Source organism: Phocoena sinus, chromosome 10 (genome assembly GCF_008692025.1).
Source record: "Phocoena sinus isolate mPhoSin1 chromosome 10, mPhoSin1.pri, whole genome shotgun sequence".
Classification (NCBI taxonomy): Eukaryota; Metazoa; Chordata; class Mammalia; order Artiodactyla; family Phocoenidae; genus Phocoena; species Phocoena sinus.
Genome location: NC_045772.1, coordinates 77350355 through 77377377, shown reverse-complemented (window position 1 = coordinate 77377377; position 27023 = coordinate 77350355). Strand labels below are relative to the sequence as shown.

Here is a 27023-nt window from a genome sequence, read left to right as displayed (position 1 = left end):
GACTCACAAAAGTCAAGAGACTCAAATGGCTAATAAAGGGGTAGAGCCGGGAATCAGAGAACCCAGGTCTGACCCCAATCCCAAAAATCTACCTTTCTCTATAACCACCTTTTATAGTTTCTCTAAAGTCTCAATGATGCTTCCCATTATATCCATAGACAATACTAATAAAACCATATTACAGACATTGAAACACTGGAGACCTTTTGTCCTTCACTGTTAAAATCATCTTATCCACTAGGTAAGTTATTGTGCACATCAGTTAAAATGTCTTTTACAAAAAAAAATGTCTTTTACATTTGCAGCCAGTTAAGCCGACTGTGCTCTTTTCCCCATGGGGGCCCACTGCGCAATGACTGCAAACAGCCTCCTCGGTAGTGTATGCAGCCTGTTGCCTGTATGGGTTGCCCTAAGGGACCTTGGAGACAGCCCTTTCCTGCGGACATTAATGACTGACATGCTGTCCCCAGTCTGGGCTCCAGACAGGTATGCGTGGTGCCTTTGGAAAGCCCCAGGGCACAGTGGCCAGGGTCCACATTGGCCAGGTCATAATGTCCATCCGCACCAAGCTGCAGAACAAGGAGCATGTGATTGAGGCCCTCCGCAGGGCCAAGTTCAAGTTCCCTGGCCGCCAGAAGATCCACCTCTCCAAGAAGTGGGGATTTACTAAGTTTAATGCGATGAATTTGAAAACATGGTGGCAGAAAAGCAGCTCATCCCAGATGGCTGTGGGGTCAAGTACATCCCTAATCGTGGCCCCCTGAACAAATGGCGCGCCCTGCACTCGTGAGAGCCTTGGTGCTGCCCCCTCCCTACCCATGCCCACCAATAAACCCTACTTTTTTGTCCCTGTCAACAACAAAAAATGTCTTTATAGTCAGTCTCCGACTTAATGATGGTTCAACTTAGGATTTTTTGACTTAACAATCATGCAAAAGCGATATGCATTCAGTAGAAATCAGACTTCAACTGTGATCTTTTTCCCAGGCTAGCAATATGCAGTATATGACTGACACTCTTGTGATGCAGAGGCAGGAGGGAGCCACAGTGAGCCACAGACCCCAGTCAGCCACGCGATCAGGAGGGTAAACTATCAGTACATTTAGCCATTCTTGCTTTCACTTTCAGTACAGTATTCAATGAATTACATGAGATAGTCAATACTTTAATGAAAAATAGGTTTTGTGTTAGATGATCTTGCCAACTGTAAGCTAATGTAAATGTTCTGAGCATGTTTAAGGTAGACTAGGCTAAGCTATGGTGTATTAAATGCATTTTTGACTTACAATATTTTCAACTTACTTTGGGTTTATTGGGACGTAACCCCATGGTAAGTGGAGGAAGATCTGTATTTTAAAGTCTGTATTTCTCAGTAAAGAGGACTTCTTTCCTTCATGGCTTGTTATAATACTAAGGGCTTACACTAAGTATCTGTGAGGGTCAAAAACATTAGTTACTCTTACTTAAGAACACCTTTCAGACAAAGCCACAAAACAGCTTCTTTTATTTTCTAGTAAGACTAAATTTATTCAATACCCTAGTAAAAGTTTTGATTATAAGTATCCAACAGTATAAAAAGTACAAAACAGATTTGTAGATTTCTAATATATTAATACAAAGTGCATGACTACATACAGTACATCCTACAGGCAAAGAGAGGTGGAAGGGGAAAAAGAAGACTGTGGTTGAGGTCTAGTAATAAATAAATAAATACAGAAGTAGAGATGATCCATATTATAGTATATTCTACCACCAATACTGCAGCCAAAATGTACAAAAAAAAAAAAGAGAGAAAAAAAAACCATTTCAAAATAACTCAGGAGGAAGATGATAATGGCTGGGATTCTTGTAATACACCTCAAAGTCTGTGGGAGAGCTGACCCAACTCACTATGTAGTCTGTGCATATGGTGGCTTGTAGTTTTTTCCAGAGGAAGAAATATAAAATTTTAAGTTTAGATTAAGAACTATAAAACTATAGGGTACCCATAAAAATTGGCTCACTCCTTGTTATTTATACTATCCAATCTTTAAAATCCAGTTTTAAAAATAAGCACTGAGTCATGTTATTACAAGGTAGGCAAATGATCCTCCCGCATTATGAACAGTCTGAACTGGTGATATATTCTTCCTGAACTTTTAGAAAAGAGGCAATAGATAGTACTTTGGTTTGGGTTCAAGTAAAAGGCTTTTAATGAAGGTTTTACAATTGAAGAGCTCCACGTTTAGGATGTATCATCTAACACCTCAATGTTCAGAAAGCCTGACTAAAAGAAACCAAACCAAAACCAACCCACTCAGCATTAACACACACCTCTTTTCTTTTAGTAGAATTTTACTTTAATATAGAATGAAAAACAAAAAACAAAAACCCAAAACCCAAAACCCTAATAGGTTAAAACAAGTCAAACAACCATTCTACACAGATAAAACCTTCACAAAGGTCAACCGAAGTAATCCAGAGCTAAAACTGAATTGTGCAGATTTTCATTGAAGTCACCAGTCATGTAACATAAACAAATTATTTACACACTTGCAAGCCCTCTAAGAAATGTGCCCCAAGAAGCATTAACCTTTGTTTTTTTCATGTGCCATCCTGAAGACTTGCACATTTTATTTTTCAGATAATTTAACATTTTAATAGAGTGCATTCTCTACCAAGGGGTAATGCTTTGGTACTATTCATATAGGATTGCCTACCCTAAAGATTTGACATTTCCCCAAGAGGAACTTTGATTCTGCTTTAGAAGTTTCATATAAATTAAAAACTTTATCAAATATCAATATGGAGGGAGGTGACACAGGATGCAACATATACAGTCAAGTTACCTCTGTATATTTAGAAATTACTCCTTCAAGATATTCGCACTAGAGAGCTTAGTCCGTCCCGCTTAATATTCAGTAGTACAGGTTTGAATCATCAGAACCTTGGCAACACCTTAATATTTCAAAGTTATTAACAACTACCTCTAGGGGCAAGTCTGTGTTTACTGAGTTATGACAAATTTATTATAACGAAGGAAAACAAGTGTAGCCAGCCATCTTAAAAAATGCCCCAACCACTGCTTCTCAATATAGAAAGACTAAAACTACATACGTTTATCATACAACAAATCCCATCTCTGTCCCCTGAAATTCCCCTAATTTCATTCATTAGAAGGGGATTTTTTTAAAAAGCCTTAAAGAGCACTTTACAGCAGCATTCAGCTTTCCTATGAAATACTCAGCATCTTAAATATTATGTACACTTCTTTTTTTCCTTTTAGTAAGCTAGATACTGGCTTCAGACTTTGTGGAACTGGAGGGAAAATAACCCACTCAAAACTATTCTAGAAATCATCTTTTGGCAGAATAACAGGTATCCAAGTTAAAAACAGGAGGGTCATTTTGTTGGTGTTTTCCAAAATTTAACTCATTTCTTGTTCCCCTTCTACATCAACCTCAGTCACCACTCCTGAGTGGAGATGGGCAGAGGCTCTGGCCCCTGCGCCTCCGGCTTCTCAGCAGCTGCTTTCTTATTGCTGCAGCAAGGCTTGAATAGATGTGTGTCGATGAGGACTTCCCCAAAACGGCCTTTATAGATAATGCCACAGCATATTTTCTGTCTAAAAGAAAAACATGGAGGGACAACAAAATATATTAAATAAGGCAGAAAAATAGGAATACAAAAAAAGGAAAAATCTACTCATCATTATAACTAGTACAGCATGATCAAAGGTTCTACTTCCACAATCTCATCACATTCCTAATGAACGGGCTCCTAGAGTGACCACAATTTGCTAGGTAATGGGAATTACCCAGGCGCCTTAAACCCCACACTGGAATCTTATCAAATATTAAGGGGGAAGAAGGCAATCTGAGAGACAGCAGTCAGTTTCAGAGGCTGCTCCTAAAGTTATAAACGGTTTCCTCCAAAAATCACCAAGTCTTAAAGAAAACAGCCACCGTAAACAGGCTGATACAGCCGGTGGTTTTATTTTAATACTGAGCAGACAAAAAATATATACACATATTATCAAATATACATAAAGGCATACAAAAATGACAACACAACAAATCATCCATGGATCACACACTCTAAAAAAAACTATTATTTCCTATGAAGTCCCCCGTATGCCCCTCTCCAATCCCACTCCACCCAATCTCATTCTCTCCTCCTTAATTTCAGGTTTATCACTCTGTTTTTTCTTTATATACAACGTTTGCATCTCTAAACATATTGCTTGTTATCTCATATATATAACATATAAAATAAGAAATATATAGAAATGCATATATATGGAATCACACTGTACGCTACAATTTTTTTGCTCAGCAGTGACTGAGGTTCATACATATTGTTAGAGCTTTATTTCATTTTAACTTATGTACGGTATCCCACCATGTGAATATACCACAATTTACCCACTCTCCTTCTGATGGGACAATTTTTGCTATTACAAACATGCTGTACATACTGGTGCACAGGTCTGAAGGTGTTTTCCTAGGTTACGTTGCTGGGCTATAGGAATGGGAACGTGTTCAACTTTACTCGAAAATGCAAATTATTTATCAATGTGGTTCCCTTCTATTCCTATTTTGCTAAAGGTTTTATTTTAAACCTTGAAACAAAGTTCAAATTTATCAAACATCTTCAATATACCACTAATACAATAAGCATTTTCTCCCTCCTTTAAGAAACTGTCAAATTATATTAGTTGGCTTTCTAATGCTTCAAACAATCTCACATCCCTAGAATAAATCTAATCTAGTTATGATATATTGTTTATAACATATCAAAGTTATGTTAGCCTCATAGAATGCTTGGAGCCTATGCCCTCTTTTATCCATAATCTGGAAAAGCCAGTGCAAGATTAGAATCATTTGTTTCTGGAATGTTTGGTAGAATTTGTCTATCTAGGCCTGGGATTTTTTGAGGGAAGACTTCTGACCACTGAATCCATTCCTTTATTATGAGACAATTCAGGTTTTCTACTTTTTCCTGAGACAGTTTTGGTGAAGTGTCTTTTTCTACTAATGTATCCACTTCACCTATATGTTCAAATTTATTGTCATGAAGCTGTTTCTAATATCCTATTGTCTTCTAAACTTCTGTTTTTTCTATAGCTGAATCTCCCTTTTCTTATCCAAGATGCTTATGGGTACCATCTCTTTTTCTTGACCTGCTTTATGTCTAGTAACTTTTTTGGTTATGTTTTTCAAGAACCAACTCTTAGTTTTACTGATACTATCCATTCATATTGATTTTCTACTCCATTTATTTCTACTCCTATCTTTAGGATTTCCTTGCTTTTATTTTTTTTTATATTGAGCTTCATTAATCTTTAACTTGGATACACGTAACTTCATTTATTTTAAATCTTTCTTTTGTAAGAAGCATTAAAGGCAACTTTTCTTCTACCTCTTTAACTTCATACCACATGTTTTGATTTGTGGTATTTTTGGGGTTTTTTTAGTTATAAGGATTTTCTAATTTATACTTTCTTCTTGAACCCATGGTTTCTTAATTTACAAATATATGGAGGTTTTCATCATTTTATTTTGCTAGATTGATTGACTGATTTATGGATGCGTTGGGTCTTCATTGCTGCATGCAGGCTTTCTCTAGTTGCAGCGAACAGGGGCTGCTCTTCGTTGCGGCACACAGGCTTCTCATTGCGGTGGCTTCTCTTGTTGCGGAGCACGGGCTCTAGGCACACAGGCTTCAGTAGTTGTGGCTTGTGGGCTCAGTAGTTGTGGTGCACAGGCTAACTTGCTCCACAGCACGTGGGATCTTCCTGGACCAGGGATCGAACCCATGTCCCCTGCATTGGCAGGCGGACTCTTAACCACTATGCCACCAGGGAAGTCCTGCTAGGTATATTTTAAAACTCTCCATCCTTCCCTTCTTCTCTGGAGGTTTTACATTCTTATTTTTATTCTTTTAGTGGTTATACAGTTAATTAATTGAACTCTAAAGTTATTCAGTACATTTACTGTCAACAATACAAAGATATTAGGACATTTTAACTCCCATCACGTCTATTACTTTGACTTCCATGTTACTGTTTTCATTTAATTCTTTTTTTTTAAATTCCCATCTATTATCATTTTAAGCCTTCAGTGTTTGTTTAAATTTACCTATAGGCAAAAAAAAAAAAAATTTACCTATAGGCAACAAATATTTATTTATCCTTCTCAGAATTTCAATCTTGGATCTCTTCTTTCTGCCTATAGAATTTTTGTTGAGTCAGTTTGGCAGCAAACTCTCAATTTTCTTTTTCTAGTCAAAAAGTCCTATGCCCTCATGTACGAAAGATATTTCTGCTACATATATATAATTTTAAGTTGAGAGCTATTATCTCTTGGGCCATTGAAGGTATTAATCTATTGTTTTATGGCTTCCGTTGTTCATGCTGAGAATTCAGCTTGTAGGTTTGCTGTTCCTTTGAAAATAATGTCTTTATTCTCTCACTACTTAAAATCTGTTTTGCCTCCCATGTTCCATAGTTTCCCTATGATGTATCTATGGGTGAATCTTCTTCACCCATAAGATAATTGCTTATTACCTTGCTTTTCACTTGTTAGTCTCCCCAAATCTGTGAACTAGAAAATCCTTAACCACTTTCTCTTTAAATATTCTCTCTTTCTTAGTCTATTATCTCTTTTTTGACTTTGAGGTCCCTCATTCACTCAGCATTTGGCCTCTGATTATTCCTTATTAACTTGTCTACTTGTTGATGCCAATTTTAAAGACATAAAAAATATATATACTTCTAGCCCTTTTACTTTTTTTCAGTGGGAGAGTTGGTCAGAATGAATACCTAGTATACTCCCCATCATAGGAAATTTAGATTTCTTAACATGATTTCTACTTTAAATCAATTTTAATAGAAAAAACACACAAAATCCACACTCTCAGCTCCATTCTTGCCTAATCCACCTCCAAACACATACGCTACCAGCTGTGTGCCAAATGCCACTTAATTGCTAAGGAAGTGGGAAACCGTTGCCTATAATTAAGAAGGTTTGCTGGTTAGAGAGATATTTTCTGTTGCTTTTACCTTTTCCAGTATGTGAGATCTAAAAAGGAAAACACTGGCGTTCTGTTAGAGCCAGAAGCCATCTCTGTATCTGAGCCATCATCTGACTGGTTACTATAACAAGGAGATTGAGCTGGAGAGGCACTTGAGGTGGTACTGTGAGCATCAGAATCTGAAATAAAGTGAAAGCAAATTATAATTTCACTATATGCAGCTGCAACTAAACCTCAGCATAAAACACAGTGAATAAGATAGTAAAAAAAAAGAAAAAATTTATTTTCTATGCACTACTGACATTTGTACTAAAGTGTATCTAAAAGAAAATGAGCTTCCAATAAGATGAAGAGCTGACACACTTTTCTCTATTCTCCTGCTAATAAGTACAACTAAAAATAGATATGGACACAACACATAAAACAAAACTAAACACTCTGAAAGTCGGCAACAGCTAGTGAGCTCAAGACTTAAGGAAGGAAGCGGGGGTGAGCTCCCTAGCTTTTATGGGTTTTCTTTTTGTCTCCTAAATCCCAGTCTTGCAAGCTGAAGAAGCCAACAACTCAGAAATGCCAATGGGTGCAGATACAGACACACACACACACACACAGAGCCAACAGAAGCCTGCCCTCTCTAGCCAAAGGACCAGGAAAGGGGCAGCTTAGCGAGAGGAATCCTTTCAGAGACAATAACACCCCCCCCTTATTTTTTTGCCGTACGCGGGCCTCTCACTGTTGTGGCCTCTCCTGTTGCGAAGCACAGGCTCCAGACACACAGGCTCAGCGGCCATGGCTCACGGGCCCAGCTGCTCCGCGGCATGTGGGATCTTCCTGAACCGGGGCACGAACCCGTGTCCCCAGCATCGGCAGGCGGACTCTCAACCACTGCGCCACCAGGGAAGCCCAACAATAACCCCTTTACTCCAGCCAAACACCACAGAAAAAAAAAGGATCCCCACCCCCACCCACTGGAGCAAAGGCCAAGTGGGGAGCCTAGGTTTCCATCCTCCCAAGACTGTTAGGAGGCCCCCCAATACCTCCACCAGGGTGATGTCAGTGGAAGCCCTCTGAAGAGTCGGGGCCTTCACTGTGGCCCACCGGGAACAGGAGCACCCTCACCACGTGGGAGCCTGAATTCCCAGCCCACCCCCACCCAGCCGCAGTCAGGAGCTCCTCCTCCCTCAGATACCAAAGGAGGCTGGAAAGGAGGTTAAAAGTCAGGGGGAACCTGACTTTCAACACCACTTGGCAGTAACAAGGTGGTGCCCCCCCCCATTTCCCCTTCTGGAAAAAAAAAAGCCAGTTAAAACAGAAGTAATAAAACTCCAAGTCTCACAACACAATTTTAAAATGTCTACGTTTCGATAAAAAATCGTTATCATATCCAGAACCAGGAAGATCTCAAATTGAATGAAAAGTCAAGCATCTATTAAACACCAAGATGACAGAGACGTTAGCATGATCTGACAAAGATTTTAAAGCAGCTATGACAAAAATGCTTCAATAAGCCATTATGAACAAGTTTGAAATAAATGAAAACATAGCCTCAGCAAGTAGGCCTCAGTTTAAAAAAGCAGCTATAAAGAACCAAGGAACTGAAATCCGAACTGAAAAAATACAATAAGTGAAATAAAAAGCTGAGTAGACAGGCTCAACAGCAGAATGGAGGGGAAAGAGGAAACAATCAGTGAACTGGAAGAAAGAACAACAGAAATCACCCAACCTGTACAATACAAAGAAAACAAATGAAAGAGCCTTAGAGACCTGTGGAACTACAACAGAAAACATACATTCATGTGACTGCAGTCCCGGAAGAAGAGGAGAAAGAGGCCGGAGGTGAAAAACTACTCAAATATAACGGCTGAAAACGTGCCAAACTTGGCAAGAGACATAAACCTATAGATACAAGAAGCTGAGCAAACCCCAAACAGGATATACCCAAAGAAATCAATGCCAAGACACATTATAATTAAACTTCTGAACACTAAAGAAAAAGAAAAAAATCTTGAAAGCATCCAAAGAAAAATGATACCTTACCCATAAAGGGAAAACAATAGATCCTGACTTAATAAGGAGTAAAGGCAATTCATCAGATACAAGCTAAACATGATTTAGTGTTTTTGCCCTCAGAAAACTTCATATAAATTTACAAGCCAGAAAATAAATCTTTTGGTTGATAGTCACTGAGCTATAAAGCTATCATACTGCTATTCTCAGCAACAGCAACATCAGACAGGGGTTGAGCCTACCACACATCTTACCTTTGGCTAAAGACTCACCACCCGCCCCCCAGGATAGGTGGATAGAATAATCCTCCAATTCACAGAACTAATCAAATATTTATTAAGTATCCACTAGACATCAAACCCTGTGTCATATCCTACATGGGAAGAAACAGACTAAAGAAAACTTTTTTGAATAGCGCTCACAAGCATTTTCTATTAACAAAAGTTTATATACAATAGCATAAAATTAAGTATCTAAAACAAAGAAGGCACCAATTGATGTTTTTAATATGTTCATTTACTTCCAATATATGACTAGCTTAACTTCATGAAAAAACAACCAAACAAAATTCTCAAGAGTAGCAGACTTTACATAAAAAAGAATGAAATAATGCCATGTGCAACAAGATGGATGCAACTAGAGATTATCATACTAAGTGAAGTAAATCAGAAAGAGAAAGACAAATACCATATGAAATCACTTATATGTGGAATCTAAAATATGACACAAATGAACCTATCTATGAAACAGAAACAGAATCACGGACATAGAGAATAGACTGGTTGTTGCCAAGGGGGATGGGGCTGAGGGAGAGAGGAAGTAGGAGGGTGGGGTTAGCAGCTGTAAGCTTTAACATATAGAATGGATAAACAACAAGGTCCTACTGTATAGCACAGAGGACTATATTCAATATCCTATGATAAACCATAATGGAAAAGAATATTAAAAAAAGAATGTAAAAAAATAAATGAAAAAAAAGGAGTAGCAGGCTTTAAAGGAATAAGTCTACAGGGATATTTAAAAGACTTCCCTGGGACTTCCCTGGTGGTCCAGTGAGTAAGACTCCACGCTCCCAATGCAAGGAGCCCAGGTTCGATCCCTGGTTGGGGAACTAGATCCTGCGTGCGTGCCACAACTAAGAAGTCCACATACCGCAACTGAGAAGCCTGCATGCCACAAATAAGAGTCCGCGTGCTGCAACTAAGAAGTCGTCCACATACCGCAACTAAGAAGTCCGCACGCTGCAATTAAAGATCCCACACGTCGCAACCAAGACCCAGTGCAAACTAACTAACTAACTAAATAAACAGCACATACACTGCTAGGGTGTGTGTTTAGAAAAAAAAACAAAAGACTTCCCTAATAATTAACAGCAATAGCAGTCATCTCTATGCTGCTCTAGTGATAGTCATCACTATCCTAGGAAGTATTTAATATCTATGAACCATTTGAAATTGCAGTTAGTGGACCATGTCTACCTATAAAAATGGCAATTTTATATGGTTCAATCTAACACCTGGGACACTAGGATACAATTATATATAGAATCGCAGTTAGGGAAAAAAAAACTCTCTTCTAGAATGTAAATCAGGAAATTCTTCAAAGAACTGAAATTTTTGAAGTCTTAAACATTAGGTAGGTAGGATTTGGAAAGGCACAAAAGACTAGTTAGATAGCTTGGGGTAGGTGGGGATGATGAGTAAAATTGGAAGCAGAATACACTAGGCACACGAAGGGAACTGACCCTTTCCCTAAAATGGTACATCCAAAGACTTGCTAGGGGTTTTCCATTTTATTCTACAGCAACCAGAATCATTGCAGGTTTTAGGAAGAAGAATGACAAAAAGAATGGCTAACATTTATATGGGAATTTATTTCGCTTTGTTTTGTTTTACAAAACCCCTTTTACTTAATTATCCTCACTTCTCTGATTAGGAAATTGTGATTAAATGTTAAGCAACACCAGGGTCACATATTTGTTCAAGAACTGTAACTCAAATCCAGATCTTCAAGCCCTAAGTCCAATGCCTTTCCAGTACACCACAAAGGAAAGAATGTCCCAGGAAGAGGAATACAGGGCAGGTACATGCAAGATGCATGGAAGCAAATATATAACCAGAGACAGGGAAACCATTTAGTGGGTGATGTATAAAAATTCAAATTATCTCAAAACTGTTATGGTGCACACAGCTGCTAGCAATTCACAATGCACCTGGGAAAATCATGTTTCACTCTGAGTTTCCAAAATCCAGTTATTTTCAGTTTCCAACCCCTCCACAGCACAGCTTTATCACAAAAATCTAAAATTACACTGGACATATTCCCTTAGGTAAGGCAAAAGTTAGTCAGATGTCACTTTCCCTATAATTAAAGGGAGACGCTAAGAAAATACAACGAATATCAATTTCTCTACCCCTCAAGTTATAGAAGAAAATTACTATTTTCTAAATGTTCACTAAAACATTTAAAGAGAATAAAGGGTAGAGTCAGTCTTTCTTCCCCCCTTGGTGATAGCTGGTTAAGAAACAAACATGTATAATTAAAATATACACATATTTGATGTTGCCTAAATATTTTACTATAAATGTATTAAAATATTTTAGCCAAAGATTAAATATATTAACAGAATAACTATGGACTGGTAACACCAACTTACCTGAGAGCAGAGTTAGTAGCAGATCTGGAAAAACTTTGGAGTCCTGTGGCATGAGTTACACTATCCCAGAGAGCAGAATGATATTGTAGAAACAGCACAGGGCTTTGAAATTAGACAAACCCCAGGTCAAATTCATCTCTACCACTTACTAAGTGACCTCGGGTCAAGGTGAAATCACTACTTTGTACTTCCTATCCTAATCTCTAAAATAGAAATCATTGGGATAATTATGTATGTAAAGTACTTGGTACATATACCAAAATGCTCAAGAGATGATAGTTCTCCTTCCTTCCTCTCATTCTATCTGATCAGTAACTTGCCTTTTTCCATTTTTCTAAAACAAGCACTGATTGATAAAACTTTGTCTGACAAGGTCCTACAAATTTTTTTTTTTAGCCACACTGCACGGGATGCGGCATCTTAGTTCCCCAACCAGGGATGGAACTCGTGCCCCCTGCGGTGGAACCTCAGAGTCCTAACCACTGGACTGCCAGGAAATTCCCCAGTTTTTGTTTTTTTTTAAATCCTGAAAATTCCAATACAGGTCCACCTACAATTCTGAAAAGGTTCTCAAAACAAAAGTTTATTCCTAACCCTTTTGGTCACAAAATCTGGCCTGACCTGGACTATAATTAGGTAAGCAAACCTGACTAGCTTATTTACAGTTGTTTATTCCACCTATATGAATATGCCTACATTTTTCCCACAGAAACACTAATGTGTTTGATTCAATAGTGCTGCCTCAGACCCCCCTGGGTGTAATAAATAACATAATAACATTATATGCAGTGGATTTCCTTTTCAAAATCTGAAATCTAGGGCTTCCCTAGTGGCGCAGTGGTCGAGAGTCCGCCTGCCGATGCAGGGGACACAGGCTCGTGCCCCGGTCTGGGAAGATCCCACATGCCGCGGAGCGGCTATGCCCGTGAGCCATGGCCGCTGAGCCTGCGCATCTGGAGCCTGTGCTCCGCAACGGGCGAGGCCACAGCAGTGAGAGGTCCGTGTACCGCAAAAAAAAAAAAAAAAAAAAATCTGAAATCTAAATTCCTAAATACAGAAGTACCACAAAAGGTCCCCTGCCCCCAATGACTTCCAATAAAAGTAGACAAGCTTAATATTAATTTATCATTCCTTTCCCATCCTCTCACCCCACACAACACACCAAGCCCCCTTAAACCTAAAGGTCTTGAGGCTGGCTTTTACTGCAATATCTGAGTTATGATTTCCAAAATTACGCTCCAGAGAACCTGGGCTTTAGTCTCAGATTGTCCACTAATTATTTATATACCTTTCTGCATATCTCCAGGCCTCAAACTCCTTAAGAATAAAAATCAAGTAAACAAACTTGAAAAGTTCATCCTCTAGAAAATTAAGATGTCAATAAAGAGATCAGAATGGTCTGTGTTCTTAGCACAATCTGAAGAAGTGGCTGGTGAAAGTACTTTTAAGACACCAAAATCAAAGATAAAGTTCAAAGATTTCATAGAAATAAAATATCTCTCCCAAGTCAACATTGCCTCCCACTCTTTTTTTAAAAAGCAATAAAAGAAAATATGGTCCATACATGCCATGTGCCACCCCAGACAAAAATAAAAACAACTATTCTTAAATCCTCATGTTTCAATATCAAACTTACTGTGACGTTTAAATTCCTTCTGCAGTTTACTGATCTGGTTGCTTTTTATCCTGTTTCCAGATAGAGTTTTCACTTTCTTTGGTTTCAGGGTAGTCTTTAGACTGGGTCCTGCCCTTGCATCTACCACCTGGAAGAAAATACTGAATATTTAATACCATTTTAAAAATGACACCTCTGTATTCCCTTGGTTCAAATGAATGCTTATTTGAAGGAGCTAAATTTGAATTTCCTACTCAGTGTTTGAGAGCTCATGTGCACTTTTAATCATCACATGGTATTAAAGAATAATTTATCTAGTGGTTTTTTTCCTTTGAAGTAAGTAATAGCAGGAGTCTGCTGGGCAAAAAATTTACATAGATTTTATACATGGTGAAAATGACCCAAGTAGGTTAAGAAAAACCAAACCTAACAACAATTAACATTTCTATAGGATGATGTTCCGCAGTTTTCATATACTTTTGATTTTAACTTCACCACAAAGCAGTAAGCAGTAATTTGTTACTCCAGTTTTAGGGTAAAGAAAAACAAGAGATATTCAACTATGTATTTTGCCTTATTTCACTAAGCTAGTAAATGGGCAAGGGTGGGTGGGGAAGGGGCCCACACGCAAATCAGGGTTTTCAGACCTATGCTTTATGCTCTTTTTACTACACACCCTTAATCCCTGAGGTCAGCCACGTGAGGGCAAAGGCATGTTCTTCCACAGCCTAGCGTGGCCACTGGTCTAGCCCCATATGGTCTCATTTCTCATGCCTTCAGTCACATTGGCTATTTGCAGATTTCTACCCTTATGTAAAAGGTTGACATCACCTTCAAAATCACAATTTGGATCTTCTCCAGGTAAGCTATTAATTAAAGAAAAACTCACATTTTTGTAGGTTAACAGACCCACAGAAACCTATTATAATAATGAAATACTGTCACCAAAGGACAGTGTAAGGCTAGTGTAAGAAAAAAGGTAAAAAACAAATATTTTTTGCCCGCTTAAAAACAAACATTTAAAAAAAAAAAAAAAAAAAAAAAAAAACATTTTGTATAAATGTCATAAATCTTCTGAAAGCTAGCATACAGAAAAATTAAATAAGACCTAACAGTGTCGTTCTGGTTATTGAAAATATTTTCTAAAGAATTCTAGTGACGTTATAAAGTGAAATGCAAATAGAAAACACATTTATATTCCAGTTTGATCTCAACTAGATTTAATATAGAGAATAACAATAGCTTCTACGTGAGTGATTACTATGTTATACTTTATATACATCATCTCATTCAGTTCTTACAACAGTTCTGTGAGATAGCTATTATCTTTGCACTTTATAAATAAATGTCACTTGCCCAAAGTTCACAACTAGTAAGTGGTAAAGGCAGGCTTTAAATCCAGTTCTGATTATAAACCAATGTGCTCATTAGTACCAACATGAATTAGGACATACATAATCCTAGGAGATGAAAAAAAAGGATCCATGTCTAATTAACTCTAGGAATTTCTGGGTTAAACCTAAAAATATGTGAAATGTACACTGTGGATCTCCAAAAATGGGTATATTTGATACAACCTTAGAGAAATGCCATACCAAGCTATTTTGCTCCCCAAAATGCCAAAATGTTAAGTGATTATATCTGAGCAGCAACTAGTGCTTTTCTTTATTCTTTTCAGACTTTTCTACCCTAGGAACATATTATTTCCTAAATTAGGGGGAAAAACTAATGTTATTTTAACTATAACAGAGGTATAATTGAGGAAGACAAAAGATGAGCTCACATGATTCCAGTTTTTTTTTGATCCTGCTGGCAATTTCTTCCATCTTTTCACAAGCAGGACACAGGCATTACAGATGTCTCCTGAACGAGTCTCATGTAACCTGATAAGAAAACAATCAAACCTTTATTAGTCTCCTTTACATTAAAGAACTCATGCAAGTACATTTCTTTTAGAAAAAACACTATTTATAGTTTATAGCTGTTATTTCTAATTGTCTGGAGTGATCCAGTTCCATTGTTTCTGTAGAATATTTCAGAAATATAATTAACTTCTAGATCCAATGAATCAATTCCATGTGCTACAATTTGGTCATTTTAAAATAAAGAATGTTTTTTAAAACAATAGCAAAATTTAAGACCTAGAGAAGATCCTGGTCACCATGGTTTTAAACAATGCTGTCCAATTAATCTTTCTTGAAATGTGTAGATACTTCATAAGCAATAAAACACGACCCTTTAAGTAAAATAATGTGCCGTGATATTCTAGTTTCACAACAAACAAAACCAGAGGGGCACTGTAATTTCTTTTTTAATGAATATATCTGCATGGGGGCAAGAAATCTATAGTTACCAAGCTATTTTTTAACTGTCTCTCTGAGGAATTTTTCATTTACTACACTTTTCCTGTATTATAAATACACAGAAAAATACTAATAACATTGATTATATATACAATTGGAAATAAAGACATTAGGAGAAAAATGTAATTTCAAAAGGCAAGGTTGGTTAGTGGAGACTCTGACAACCTTCAAAATTAAGTACAAAGTCTAGGATTAACAATAAATAATCCACAAAATGTTTTGATAAGAAAGAACAGTGGTGAAATTAATTTCTAACATGGGAAATGGCTCAACATTAAGTATTTTACTTCATCCAAGTATTTGTTGGAAAGTAATTTTCATTTTATTAAGCAGAGGTTTATTGTCAAAAGATAAATAAAGAACGAAATTATAAAATAAAAGCTAACATAGCCTGACAGGTTTCAGGGCAGTACATTAAGTCCTGCTAGTATCCTCAGCAGACTGGGTTAAAATATATTTCTATAATTTAGAAAAACAATACAAAGGACAGAAAACTAGTGGAGGACAATTACTGTAAGAGAGAATAAGGGTAATTTTTAAAAAAAAATCTCTTTGTACATCCTGAAGTTAACAAAAGGGTTTGTTTGATTATAACTTCTAAAGGGCTTCACAATTAATTTGGTAGTTCCTCATAATCTGGAAAAAGGAAGGCTGTCAGTACTGTTTGATTTAAGAGCAAGTGCCTTGAAATAACCTAGATTAGAATATGAGTGATTTTAATTATTAGCACACTGTTCCAATCCCTTTGCTTAGAAATACTTCTGTATACTGTGATCTTTTTCACTCCAAAAATGGTACAAACATCACATGATCTTACCCAAAACAGCTCTGGAAGTCCTTTTCATAGCGTTTACTGTCAGTGAATCGAGAACTGGAGGATTTAGCTCTGCAAATACAGCAGCCCTCTATACTTCGGTACATCTTTGGCTTGTGAAAACCAAACATCTTTTCTTCTGGGCAATAGTCTGTAAAGCCAAGGGAATTGATGACACAGCTTTGTTGAGGGCTATAACAAGAAACCATTAAAAGCGAACTCTCTGCTCCACCCTACCCCCAGCAATGCGGTATTACATGACCGAGAGAGGAGGGCACTGGTGAAAACCTCTTGGATCCACCTCAATTCTAGGCACACGAGCATAGCAAGTGTCTAAAACACACAAAGTAGCTCAGGTATTTAACAAGGCTTCTACTACCTCCTTCTCCCCTCCTGGCAAACACTCATTCTAAAATTGCAGGAAGGGTACTTCCCTGGTGGTGCAGTGGTTAAGGGTCCACCTGCCAATGCGGGGGACACCGGTTCGATCCCTGGTCGGGGAGGATCCCACATGCTGCGGGGCAGCTGGGCCCGTGTGCCACAACTACTGAGGCTGCGCTCTAGAGCCCACAAGCCACAACTACCGAAGCCCACACGTCTGGAGCCCGTGCTCCACGGCGGGAGGGGTCACCGCAATGAGAAGCCCACACGCCACAACGAGGAGTAGCCCCCACTCGCCGCAACTGGAGAGAGCCCGCACTCAGCAGACAAGACCCAACGCAGCCAAAAAAGGATAAATAAATAAATTAATTAATTTTTTAAAATAAATAAAATAAAATTGCAGGAAGGAGGCATTTTCTAAAATTCAAGATTTTAAGTAGAGAATACAACAAACTCTCCCCACTATCCTGTGAAATAATGGAACCATACACAATGGAGGACACATCCTAAAATTTAAGCTAAGGCACCCCCTTTTATTTTGCATCTCTGCATTAATGTGATTCCCCCCTCTTGGAAAGTGTTGAGCATTTACTACAGGACCACTATTTGATACTAAGCACAAAAGTAGCTCAATATGCATCAACCTACACTACATTGCCCTATGGGAAGTCAGAGGGGATTTCTTCTGCGATAAATGGGAAGTTCGAAGGCAAGTTGTCCCTGAATTGAAACTACTGAAAGGAGGACGTAAAATACACAAAAATCCAGGGTTATAATTTAAGAATAATAATTTTATAAATCATTAAGATAAATTAAGAATGAGCTCATGTTGCCTGCCCAGTGGTCTGCCCCTCACAGCTGTTACAGAGGTTTTTGAAGTTTTTCAATGAGGTGCTGTGCGCCTTAGAACAGTAATAGTGGGAGGCATATGTTCAAAAACGTAAACTGTGATTTCCATGATCAAAAAAAATCTCAACATCAAGCAAGGAAGGCAGATTCAGCTCCAGGGCCGGATGCAACAAAAATGTAGCTGGCAGTAAACATGTACCTTGTAAGTAATTTAGAATATCCAAACCAAGGACCAACTTCACCAGAACATCTGGACTAAGAGAGGTGATGAAAAGGTAATGAACAGAAACTAAACCCCAAGGGACAAATCCAGAGCAGGGTGTGTGTGTGTGTGTGTGTGTGTGTGTAAAGGTCCAAATACAAATTATCACAAAACCATCATATAATGCATCAAGAAGAGAAAATTATTAATACCAGCTAGATTTGTGCCCACAGTTTTAGGAGTTATAACTACAGAACACCACCCTTTTAAAAGTTCTCTTAGAAATACACTCAAATATACAAGTAAAACAAAAATTTTGGTGTTTTGTCTTTGGATGACCTCTTGCCTAACCTCATTCCATTCCATTTCTGGTTAGCCATACCAGAGCAAGTATATGAAAGTGATTCAGAAAAATAACCAAATATCCAGGATGTCATGTGTGTGTGTGTGTGTGTGTGTGTGTGAGATGCAGGGATTCTGAAATATAAACAAATGATTTATAACTTGTTTTTAAGAAAATATTTTATCAGCAAATAACTAAAGACTTAAGTCTTCCTTTTAAACAGGGGCCACTGTTCATTTAAGTGTTCTTTGATGTTTTTGTTGGTGAGGGAGACAAGCAAAAAGGGAGGTGCAATGGGGCAGAAGGACACTGATGCATTTCAATAATTAAGCCTAAACTAACAGTTACTTTGATTTAAGAATTGTTAAAACAAGAAAATAAAATACTCCTAGTTGATTAAGTTAATTATTTTCATTAAATGAGATTTTTTTGAAAGGAAAAAAATGAGGAAGGTGCTCTGTATATAGTAGGAAAAGGCACAGACCTGTGAAATCAGGTAGATTTCTTTTTCCATCTAACAAACCCATATGATGAATGAAAAGAAAATTGCCTCCTGAAGAAAATGGCCATGTGCTGCTTTGGAAAAAACCACGTCAAATGACACAGGTTTATAGAAACTTATTAAAATAAGTACTCAGAAAGTAGAAGCTATTGCTTTAATTTGTATATTTCTGTTTTGAGGCAAAAATGTAACATAACTTTCTAGTCCTTACACCAACCTGTGGGCTCTCCAAACTCCCCCAACACCTTCCATTACCATCAAGGTCAAAAGTCCAGAGTTCCTCTTGCAGCCACCAGCTTCATCAATAGCTCTAGGAAACTTCAACCTCTCTTCTCAGCAAGGATAAAGGAAGTCAGCAAGAAAGGCCAGTTCATTCCATTAACACACAGACCAAATCCTATTACAACAGACAGACTCCTATCTCTACCCTCACAATCCCCTTCTCTCCACAAATAAACATGCCATCAAAACTATACAAAAATCAGATCATCTCCAATATATGAACTACCTTCACTGAGGCTGGATTTGACCAAGAAGCCAGAGCTTGTGCCAGTTATCATGGGGGCAAGCTGCTAAGAAATACTAGGGCTACCACTAGGTACTGAGGCTTTTCTTTTCATCAGCAGCTACTGTGAATCAACTGTTCATCTTCAGTATGATTTTTGTTGTTGTTGGGGATCTCCACAAAACTTACCCAATAGTACCAGTGAAACAATCCATTCTTCAGCTTGAGGATATTCTTCTTAGACATCAGAAAAAATATAATAGCCTGATGTCTTCTGATTGATAATCTTTTATGTAGTTCTGCAACCTTTCTTTCCTGACAAAATTCTTCTGCCTATACATCTGAGTGGGGTCTAAATCCTAGGGTTCATCCTCTTCCAAGCAGTGCTAAATGCAGTAAGGAGGCAGGCACTTGTCCTAATGCAGCACACAAGTAGCGCATGAGCCTTTTAATGGATGATTACTTAATAAACCTATTAAACCTTTTCTGAGCTTATTCCTTCACTTGAGAGGTACCTGGGAATGCAGCAAATACACAGGCGTTTCATTTTGGGCTCTGTTTACAGCAACCCAGTTAAGCAGTGGTTAGTGTTTAGCCATTTTGAGCTTTGGGGAGCTCAGAGATTAACTGAAAATATTTTCACAAAATCTACAGACCCACTAATGTTTTAAAAAACAAAAAACCTTACCTAATCTCTGGGAAAAAACTAAGGACACAAACTGGCTATGAAACCAAGTTACTTTATATGTTTGAGAAGGTAGTGGGTGAGCATGGCACATTTGATTTTAAACTTGGAATTTCTGTTATCTCAACAAACCGGGTGGTTCTTTAGAATACTTCTTTCCTATAAAAATACTGAATCACTATGTTGTGAATCAACTTCAATTTTAAAAAAAGAGTATTTCTTTCCTAATCCCACATTTGTGCAATATTAAATGATCCCTCCAGAACAATCTATTTTATCTGTTCAAATTATTTGTGAGTTTTGCATCTATTCTTATAGGTGTCACATCATTCAGCAGTGTTTTAATAGAAGGAAGCTAATACCATCTGCTTCCTAATTGATGAATAGTTACAGATGAGAGTGTACTCCGTACAATCTCACCCTTAAGTATGTATTTGCAGAAGGCAGAAGAAAATTTACCTTTGAGATAAAGGCAAAAATCAGAAAGGAATAAAATGCTGATTAAAAACCGTCATTTGCCTTCTAAAATTAGATAGTAGTGATAGCTGCAAAACTCTAAATACACTAAAAGCCACTGAATTGTACACTTTAAAGAGTGAATTTTATGGTACATAAATTATATCTCAATAAGCTTGTTTTTAAAAATAAAAACAGACTGGGTTGGGAATTCTCCTATTGTCTTTATTCATCTTTGTAACCTCAGCACCTAGAATAGTGCCAATCATGTGGTATGTACTCAATAAATGTGTTGATTAAACTTTTTTAAAAAGCTGTCATTTGTATAGCACTTCATGTTTTATAAAGCACTTTCATTGACATTAGTTCTTTATCTACTGTCAGCCAAAAAGCCACAAATTTTTTTCAATACTGTAACAGTTAAAGACAAATCAACCATGCTGAAATTACTGTTCTGTCCAATTTAATTCAATCTCCCCAAATTAAAAAGATTAAAGTTAATAGCTAAGTCAGCAAAAGCCATAAGAGAAATAACTATAATTACATGAACAAATAGCATACATAGACAACAATGTGAATTTTTTAAATGCAACAATCAATTCTAAACATTTGTTTTGATTGATTTACTGGGGTTTCTTCCACTTTAAAACTTCCAAAAAGTTGATCATAAAAATTCAGTGATCGGGCTTCCCTGGCGTCACAGTGGTTAAGAAGCCACCTGCCAATGCAGGGGACACGGGTTCGAGCCCTGGTCCGGGAAGATCCCACATGCCGTGGAGCAACTAAGCCGGTACACCACAGCTACTGAGCTTGCACTCTAGAACCCGTGAGCCACAACTATTGAGCCTGCGTGCTACAACTACTGAAGCCCACGTGCCACAACTACTGAAGCCCACACGCCTAGAGCCCGTGCTCCACAATAAGAGAAACCACCACAATGAGAAGCCCACGCACCACAACGAAGAGTAGGCCCCACTCGCCGCAACTAGAGAAAGCCCACGCGCAGCAACAGAGACCCAACGCAGCCAAAAATAAAATAAATAAATAAATTTACCTTTAAAAAGAATTCAATCATCAACTTAATGAAAGGATGGGAAATGCAACCTTAGTGTTGGACAAAGAAAGGGTGAAGTAACCACTGTTTATCAAGATACAAAAGAGCCAATTCTAATCTGATCTAATGAGATTATGAAGCCAAGGAGCAGGGATGATGTCTTACTACACTTAATTCGGCACACATAAGGTTAAGTTTACTAAGTACAATACAATATAAATGGGAAAGAAATCTTCACAGCCAATAGTGAAGGGATGCTATTTAAGAAAAGTTTTCTGAAAAATAGCTTGAAGGCGATGTCTTACAATTTTTAATAATACCAAATACCTGATTTTAAGTTCCAACTAAGAAACAGTATGAAGAATCGTGAAATGCAAATTTTAGAGCTTCTAGTACCCTTTTTAATATGGAATTAGGAGACAGTGAGGTGAAGAACTTAATTCTGCAGAGTATTTTCTTGTCTTTCAAATCTTATAAGGGTGTGATTTTAACATTTAGGAAAATGGAGAGGGTCCTTATTATGATAAATGTAACATGTATTAGGCTCACCTTAGTTGTTATGTATGCTTTGAAGGACACCAATAGTTCCTCCAATGTAATAACTTCCCCAATTTTACTTTCTAGACTAGACTCCTTCTGGGTAGTAAAGTCTTTCTTATATTCAAAAGTACCTTTCAAAACTCAAAATGCCACTGGATGGACTAGATAGATAGAAGAAACCAGAGAGAAGTAAGAATGCCAACGATGATAAATCAGCTTTACAGTTAACTTCACAACTTGTCCATGCCATCTTGAGAAGTGAAATTCTGATGCACAAATTAGGGGTGCAACCTCCCAAATTAAAACATTCCTCAATTAAAGTGATCTTAGTTTTCAACAGACCAAAACCCTATAGCTTCTAATCATCACTTTTTCTCTCTAAAATCCAAATGACCTAGACCTTTAAAAAAAAATACATAAGAAATTGGAAGCAACCTAAATGTCCATGGATTCTCAGACTGGTTTACGTATGGTGTTTTCATAATACAGAATACCCTTTCAGCCCTTCAAAAGATGGCAGTAGTTCTACGACATGTGCAGGGAGGGAACTTTTATCCAAGGTATCTTGTTATACAGTATAATCCCATAGTATGTTTTTAATGAGAACTTAAATACACAAACTGGCTTTTTAAAATAGATTTTTAAAAACTAGTAAACAGCAGTTGCCTCTGAAGGATGCAAGAATGAAGGAGGCTTACTTTCACTTTACTCCCTTCTATACTGATATTTTTTTTAATCAAGTGCACCACACCCCAAAACCTTAGTTATCATCACATATCTTGACTTAACTAAAGAGGAATCTGAAAACTCCCAGAGAGTTTAAATAAACTTCCTCAAAGACATACGGACAAAGAGACACACATTAGGAAATATATTCCACAGGAGAGAGTACAGAATAGACTAGTAAAATCAGAACAGACAGAACAGAATGGGAAGGAAACTGCAGAGAAGAGACAAGCAAAAGATTTGTTAAGTGGGAAGGAAGCAGTGGTGAACAAAGACAAAAGGAACCAAGCAACCAAAGACAACTTTGAAGTGAAGGAGATGTATTCTTTAGACCTGAACTTTAAGTGGCAGGATGATGGGAAATGAAGAGAAATACGAAAAAACACTCATGATCAAAAGCTATGGGCAACCTTGAGTTCATGGAACTAGTAATGCTACCCTGGACACCATTTTAGTCAACAGTACGCTACCTTTAATCACATATAAGTACAGGATCCAGTAAACACTAACAGTGTAACTGGAGCAACACTTCACAAAGGGTCAAACAGGACTGAGTGTTTTGTGTTCTCCTACTGCTAGGCCACTTGGATACAGTATTCCCCTACAAGGAGACATGTTTCGGCAGGGCTTAAGGAAAGCCATGGAGCAATTAAACACTACTATTTCCTCTCACCTGCTTCTAGTAGATACCAACCCACATCCCAACACCAAAGGTTCTGAATTTACTGATTCACTTTTTTAAGTGAAATTTAACAATTTAAACCTGCCTGGAGGAAAACCGAAAAAGAGGTGATGGATCCCCACTTGTTCGCCAATAGCTTCTCCAAACATGTACCCAGCCTGAGAAATTACATGGTAAAATATTTATACAGTGGTGCCTATGGAATCCACGTTAGCAGAATCTAGAACTCCTCCTACGGGAAAGCGGTCAAACTCAGAAATAAGTGTTCAGCTGAAGTAGCACAGGTTAAAAATAAAAATCACAAATCCAGGTCTGAGTTTTAGATAGTATAAAAAAATCCCATTTTGATGGTGTTATTAAAAAACCTGGGTATCCCAATACCAGATTAAGAGAGGTTCCAGTGGATGGGAAAGTTAAAGGTTGGGAACATAGTATTTATTTGCTTTTAAGAGATGATTATCAGTAAGACATGTAACTATTGTGAGTGTGGTGAAGAAGGCACTGAGTCAAGTTGGAGTCTATTTCTGCTTTTGTCTTTACAAGTAAATACGAAGTCACTTAGAATTTTACTTCTCCCTTTGTAATATTAGGGTGCAATCACTTAGAATTTTAACTTCTCCCTTTGTAATATTATGGTGAAATCTCACTTCTACTTTCCAGGGACGCTGTGAAGCAAGAGTAGAAAATATCAGTGTATGTACATCATTTATTTCCTTAAATTTATAAGACTTGCACATTATAGAAATATAAACTATCTGTCCCAAGGCACGCACAACAAATTAAAGTGAAGGTAGAATCTTGATTTCTGAAGGTTTTCTTTTAAGACCAGGTTTGTGGGAAAAGAGAAACTTAGCATTTTCAGAGAGACTTTTAAGTTCATGAAACTAGACCATATTCCTTTCAGTGAAGCTTGTTCTCCCATTTTCAAGTTTGACAAAAATGTGAAGAAAGCACACACCTGGTCTAACCCAAACCTCAGGAAAGTTCCTTAAGCTCTCTGAAGCACCAACACAAGAACTGGCAGTCCTAACCTTTAAATGCCCTAAATTGATTATATAGTCTTCTCTTCCAAACATGCTCTTCCTGTGTTCACCTATCTTGGTTATCATCCATACAGTCACACATAAAATCTGCAAGTCAACTAGGCTCTCTCTTCTCATCCTCTGCATGGTCCCCACCATGTCCATGATGAAATCCTTAGAAAATCTGCTTCTTCCTTCACTTCTCTGGTTCATGTCCCTTCCATCCCCATTGCCTGTTTGTCCCTCATTACGGTGTTCGGAACACCTGTCAGAGCCTCATAACCGACTTCCTTGCACCCTTCAAACAGGTGGTATCTTCTTAAAGTTCAAATGTTAATATCCCTTCCAAGGTACCAACACTGGCTTCAGGATACATCCAAACTCCTTGGCAAGAAATTCAAAGCTTTTCAGGATCTAGTCCTGGCTAGCAGCTGCTCCCAACTTAGAATTCTGATATTCCAGGAGTGTCAAACCAACTTTAATAACTAGCCGCATCTCTACTTAGGCTCCTATTTTTGTCCAAGATGGTTTCTCCTCCATCACCTTAACCTGAGAAATTCTTTAAGGATTATATCTTTTTACAAAACCTTTCCACAGCTAACAAACACACCTGAACTTGTTTAATATGTTATTTCCTCTACTCAATGATAAACTGTTACAGGGCAGAAACTAAATGTATTATTTCCTCTACTCAATGATAAACTGTTACAGGGCAGAAAGTCTTACATTACAACCAGGTGCTGAATGTACAAAGTATACAAAACTGGATGGAACTTGCTAAGAAGAGTGGGGTAGCCAAAATAGTGTTGAACAGTGTTTTTAAGGGCATGAAATAGGAATGGTGTCCATAATAAAAACATGTATTAAAAAACTGATGTTTTGAATGGTGTCATTTTTCTTTAACATTTACTCTGTAGACTTTTGTAGAAAAAAATTGTGAGCTTTAAAGATTTCCAGGAAATGTAAACCAAATGAATTACTTTAATTAGAAAAGATTAATAGTAAACAAGTCAATGCTTTCATAACAACTGGTAGAAGAAATATTTCTTGCTGATTTCAAGCAGGCACGTGGAGAGGAAGGGAAGATTAGGAGAATACTGTGCGGAGAAATGAATCGCAAAATGAGAGCTATTTAAACTCAGCATACATTAACACCAACCAAATTTAAAAAAACATTAATCCAAACAAACTTATAGTACGTGAAAACAACTAAATATGAAGCTAGAAATGAATAGTTTAGTTCACCTGCAACTTTTGTACTTGGGTATATAATAGCAAATGTGCCTGTGACCTCCATATTTCTAGTACAAAAAGAAAACTTCACTCCCTTGAAAATACACTCCCCCTTCTTATGCATTAGCTGCATTTCCAGATCATTTCCATAATACAGAAAACCTTAGCTGCAGATTCAATTAAAAGAGAAACTGACAAAAAAGAGAGAAAGAAACTGGAGAACCAAAAGACAATAAAATATTTTCACTTTATAACAGGACACCCTTGTGGACAAGAGAAATCAGGAAGAAAGAAAATAGCATATTCTAGATTTCCACAGGACTTTTTGATGTAAAGTGGTTGAATCAGAATTGGATTGGCAACCAGGAGTTGAAGGCAGTGTACTCCCAGAACCAGTTCCTGAAAGTGGGGAAGAGGCCAAAGACATTCATTCTTTCCACTCATCATTTACTGAATTACTTCCTCCAGCAAGGAAACTGATCCAGGCCTCAGTTTTGTCTTCTGTAAAATGTCTACTTCCCAAAGTAGTCAGGACAATAAGTCAGTATTTACCAAGCACATGATTTGCTTATTTATATCCCCAAGAACCAGGTATTATTATTATTATTGCTATTCTGCAGGTGACAAAATTTGACTACAAAATGACTTACATCTTTAAGATGATCAAGTCTTTGGAACCTAGGCATTTCAACCCCAGAGGCTTTTGAACAACTAACCTAGTGCCTCAACAAATGTGTTCCCCTCATTCTTAGCCAATTATATTCCCAACACTGCTTAGGGGAAAAAAGAAAACATAATACTTTTAAAGCAACCTACCATGTGCCTGGCACAGTAAATTAATTTGTCCTTACAACAGCTTATGAAGTTGGTTTAGATTTCAAATAAGCTTAAGCTTTCCCCAGTGAAAAACTTATTTTACATGGAAAATCATTCTCAAATTGCTTTTTTGACATAAATCTGCCTGAATTTGAGCCTCATGAGCCAGGTTTTCCCAGGGCCTGATTACAACTCTGGGAAAAAATTGATCATCCAGGTTCCAGATATACAGAATTAACAGTACTGTGCAACAGCAGCGTTGAGGCCCACAAAGGTTCTAGAATATACTATGTATTGAACTTTTCAACTCCAATCTCTTGCAAAAGTAATGCAAAAAGGGAAGACAGCAGAGACCTTGTCTGTGTCTTTCTCACTCTCAACTCATTTACCTTTATAAACCAAATTTCTACTGCACATTTCATCTTATATTTAAAACAAAAACCCTTAAGATATTTTATTTGAAATTTCCCAGAATATTGAAATTCTAGCTGTAACTCGGCTATAAAATACTAATTAAGAAAAACAAATCAAAGAATTTCAGTGTATTTGCAAAGCTCT

At 37.5% G+C, this 27023-nt stretch overlaps 1 protein-coding gene, 1 non-coding gene and 1 pseudogene across 6 annotated transcripts in view; 2 read left to right on the top strand and 1 right to left on the bottom strand.

Annotated features, from left to right (window-relative positions):
• Positions 1-299: 299 nt before the first annotated feature.
• LOC116761392 lies at positions 300-431 on the top strand. Its single transcript, XR_004351965.1, has one exon. It is a non-coding gene; the product is annotated as a small nucleolar RNA SNORA70 (small nucleolar RNA).
• On the top strand, positions 353-790 carry LOC116761204 (annotated as a pseudogene).
• A 697-nt stretch (positions 791-1487) lies between these two features.
• The window catches only part of SINHCAF (SIN3-HDAC complex associated factor), a 67683-nt gene continuing 42147 nt past the window's right edge, over positions 1488-27023 (bottom strand). For 2 of the 5 annotated variants that reach the window (XM_032646154.1, XM_032646157.1), the window contains 5 exons: positions 16473-16620; positions 15076-15175; positions 13314-13440; positions 7043-7193; positions 1507-3604 (listed from right to left, as the gene is read on the bottom strand). In XM_032646154.1, the coding sequence (XP_032502045.1) occupies positions 3445-3604; positions 7043-7193; positions 13314-13440; positions 15076-15175; positions 16473-16600 (666 nt within the window). In that variant the 5' untranslated portion in view covers positions 16601-16620 and the 3' untranslated portion in view covers positions 1507-3444. Of the gene's footprint in view, positions 3605-7042; positions 7194-13313; positions 13441-15075; positions 15176-16472; positions 16621-19440; positions 26191-27023 lie in introns of those variants that run through there. The other 3 variants (XM_032646155.1, XM_032646156.1, XM_032646158.1) reach the window with 3 other exon arrangements.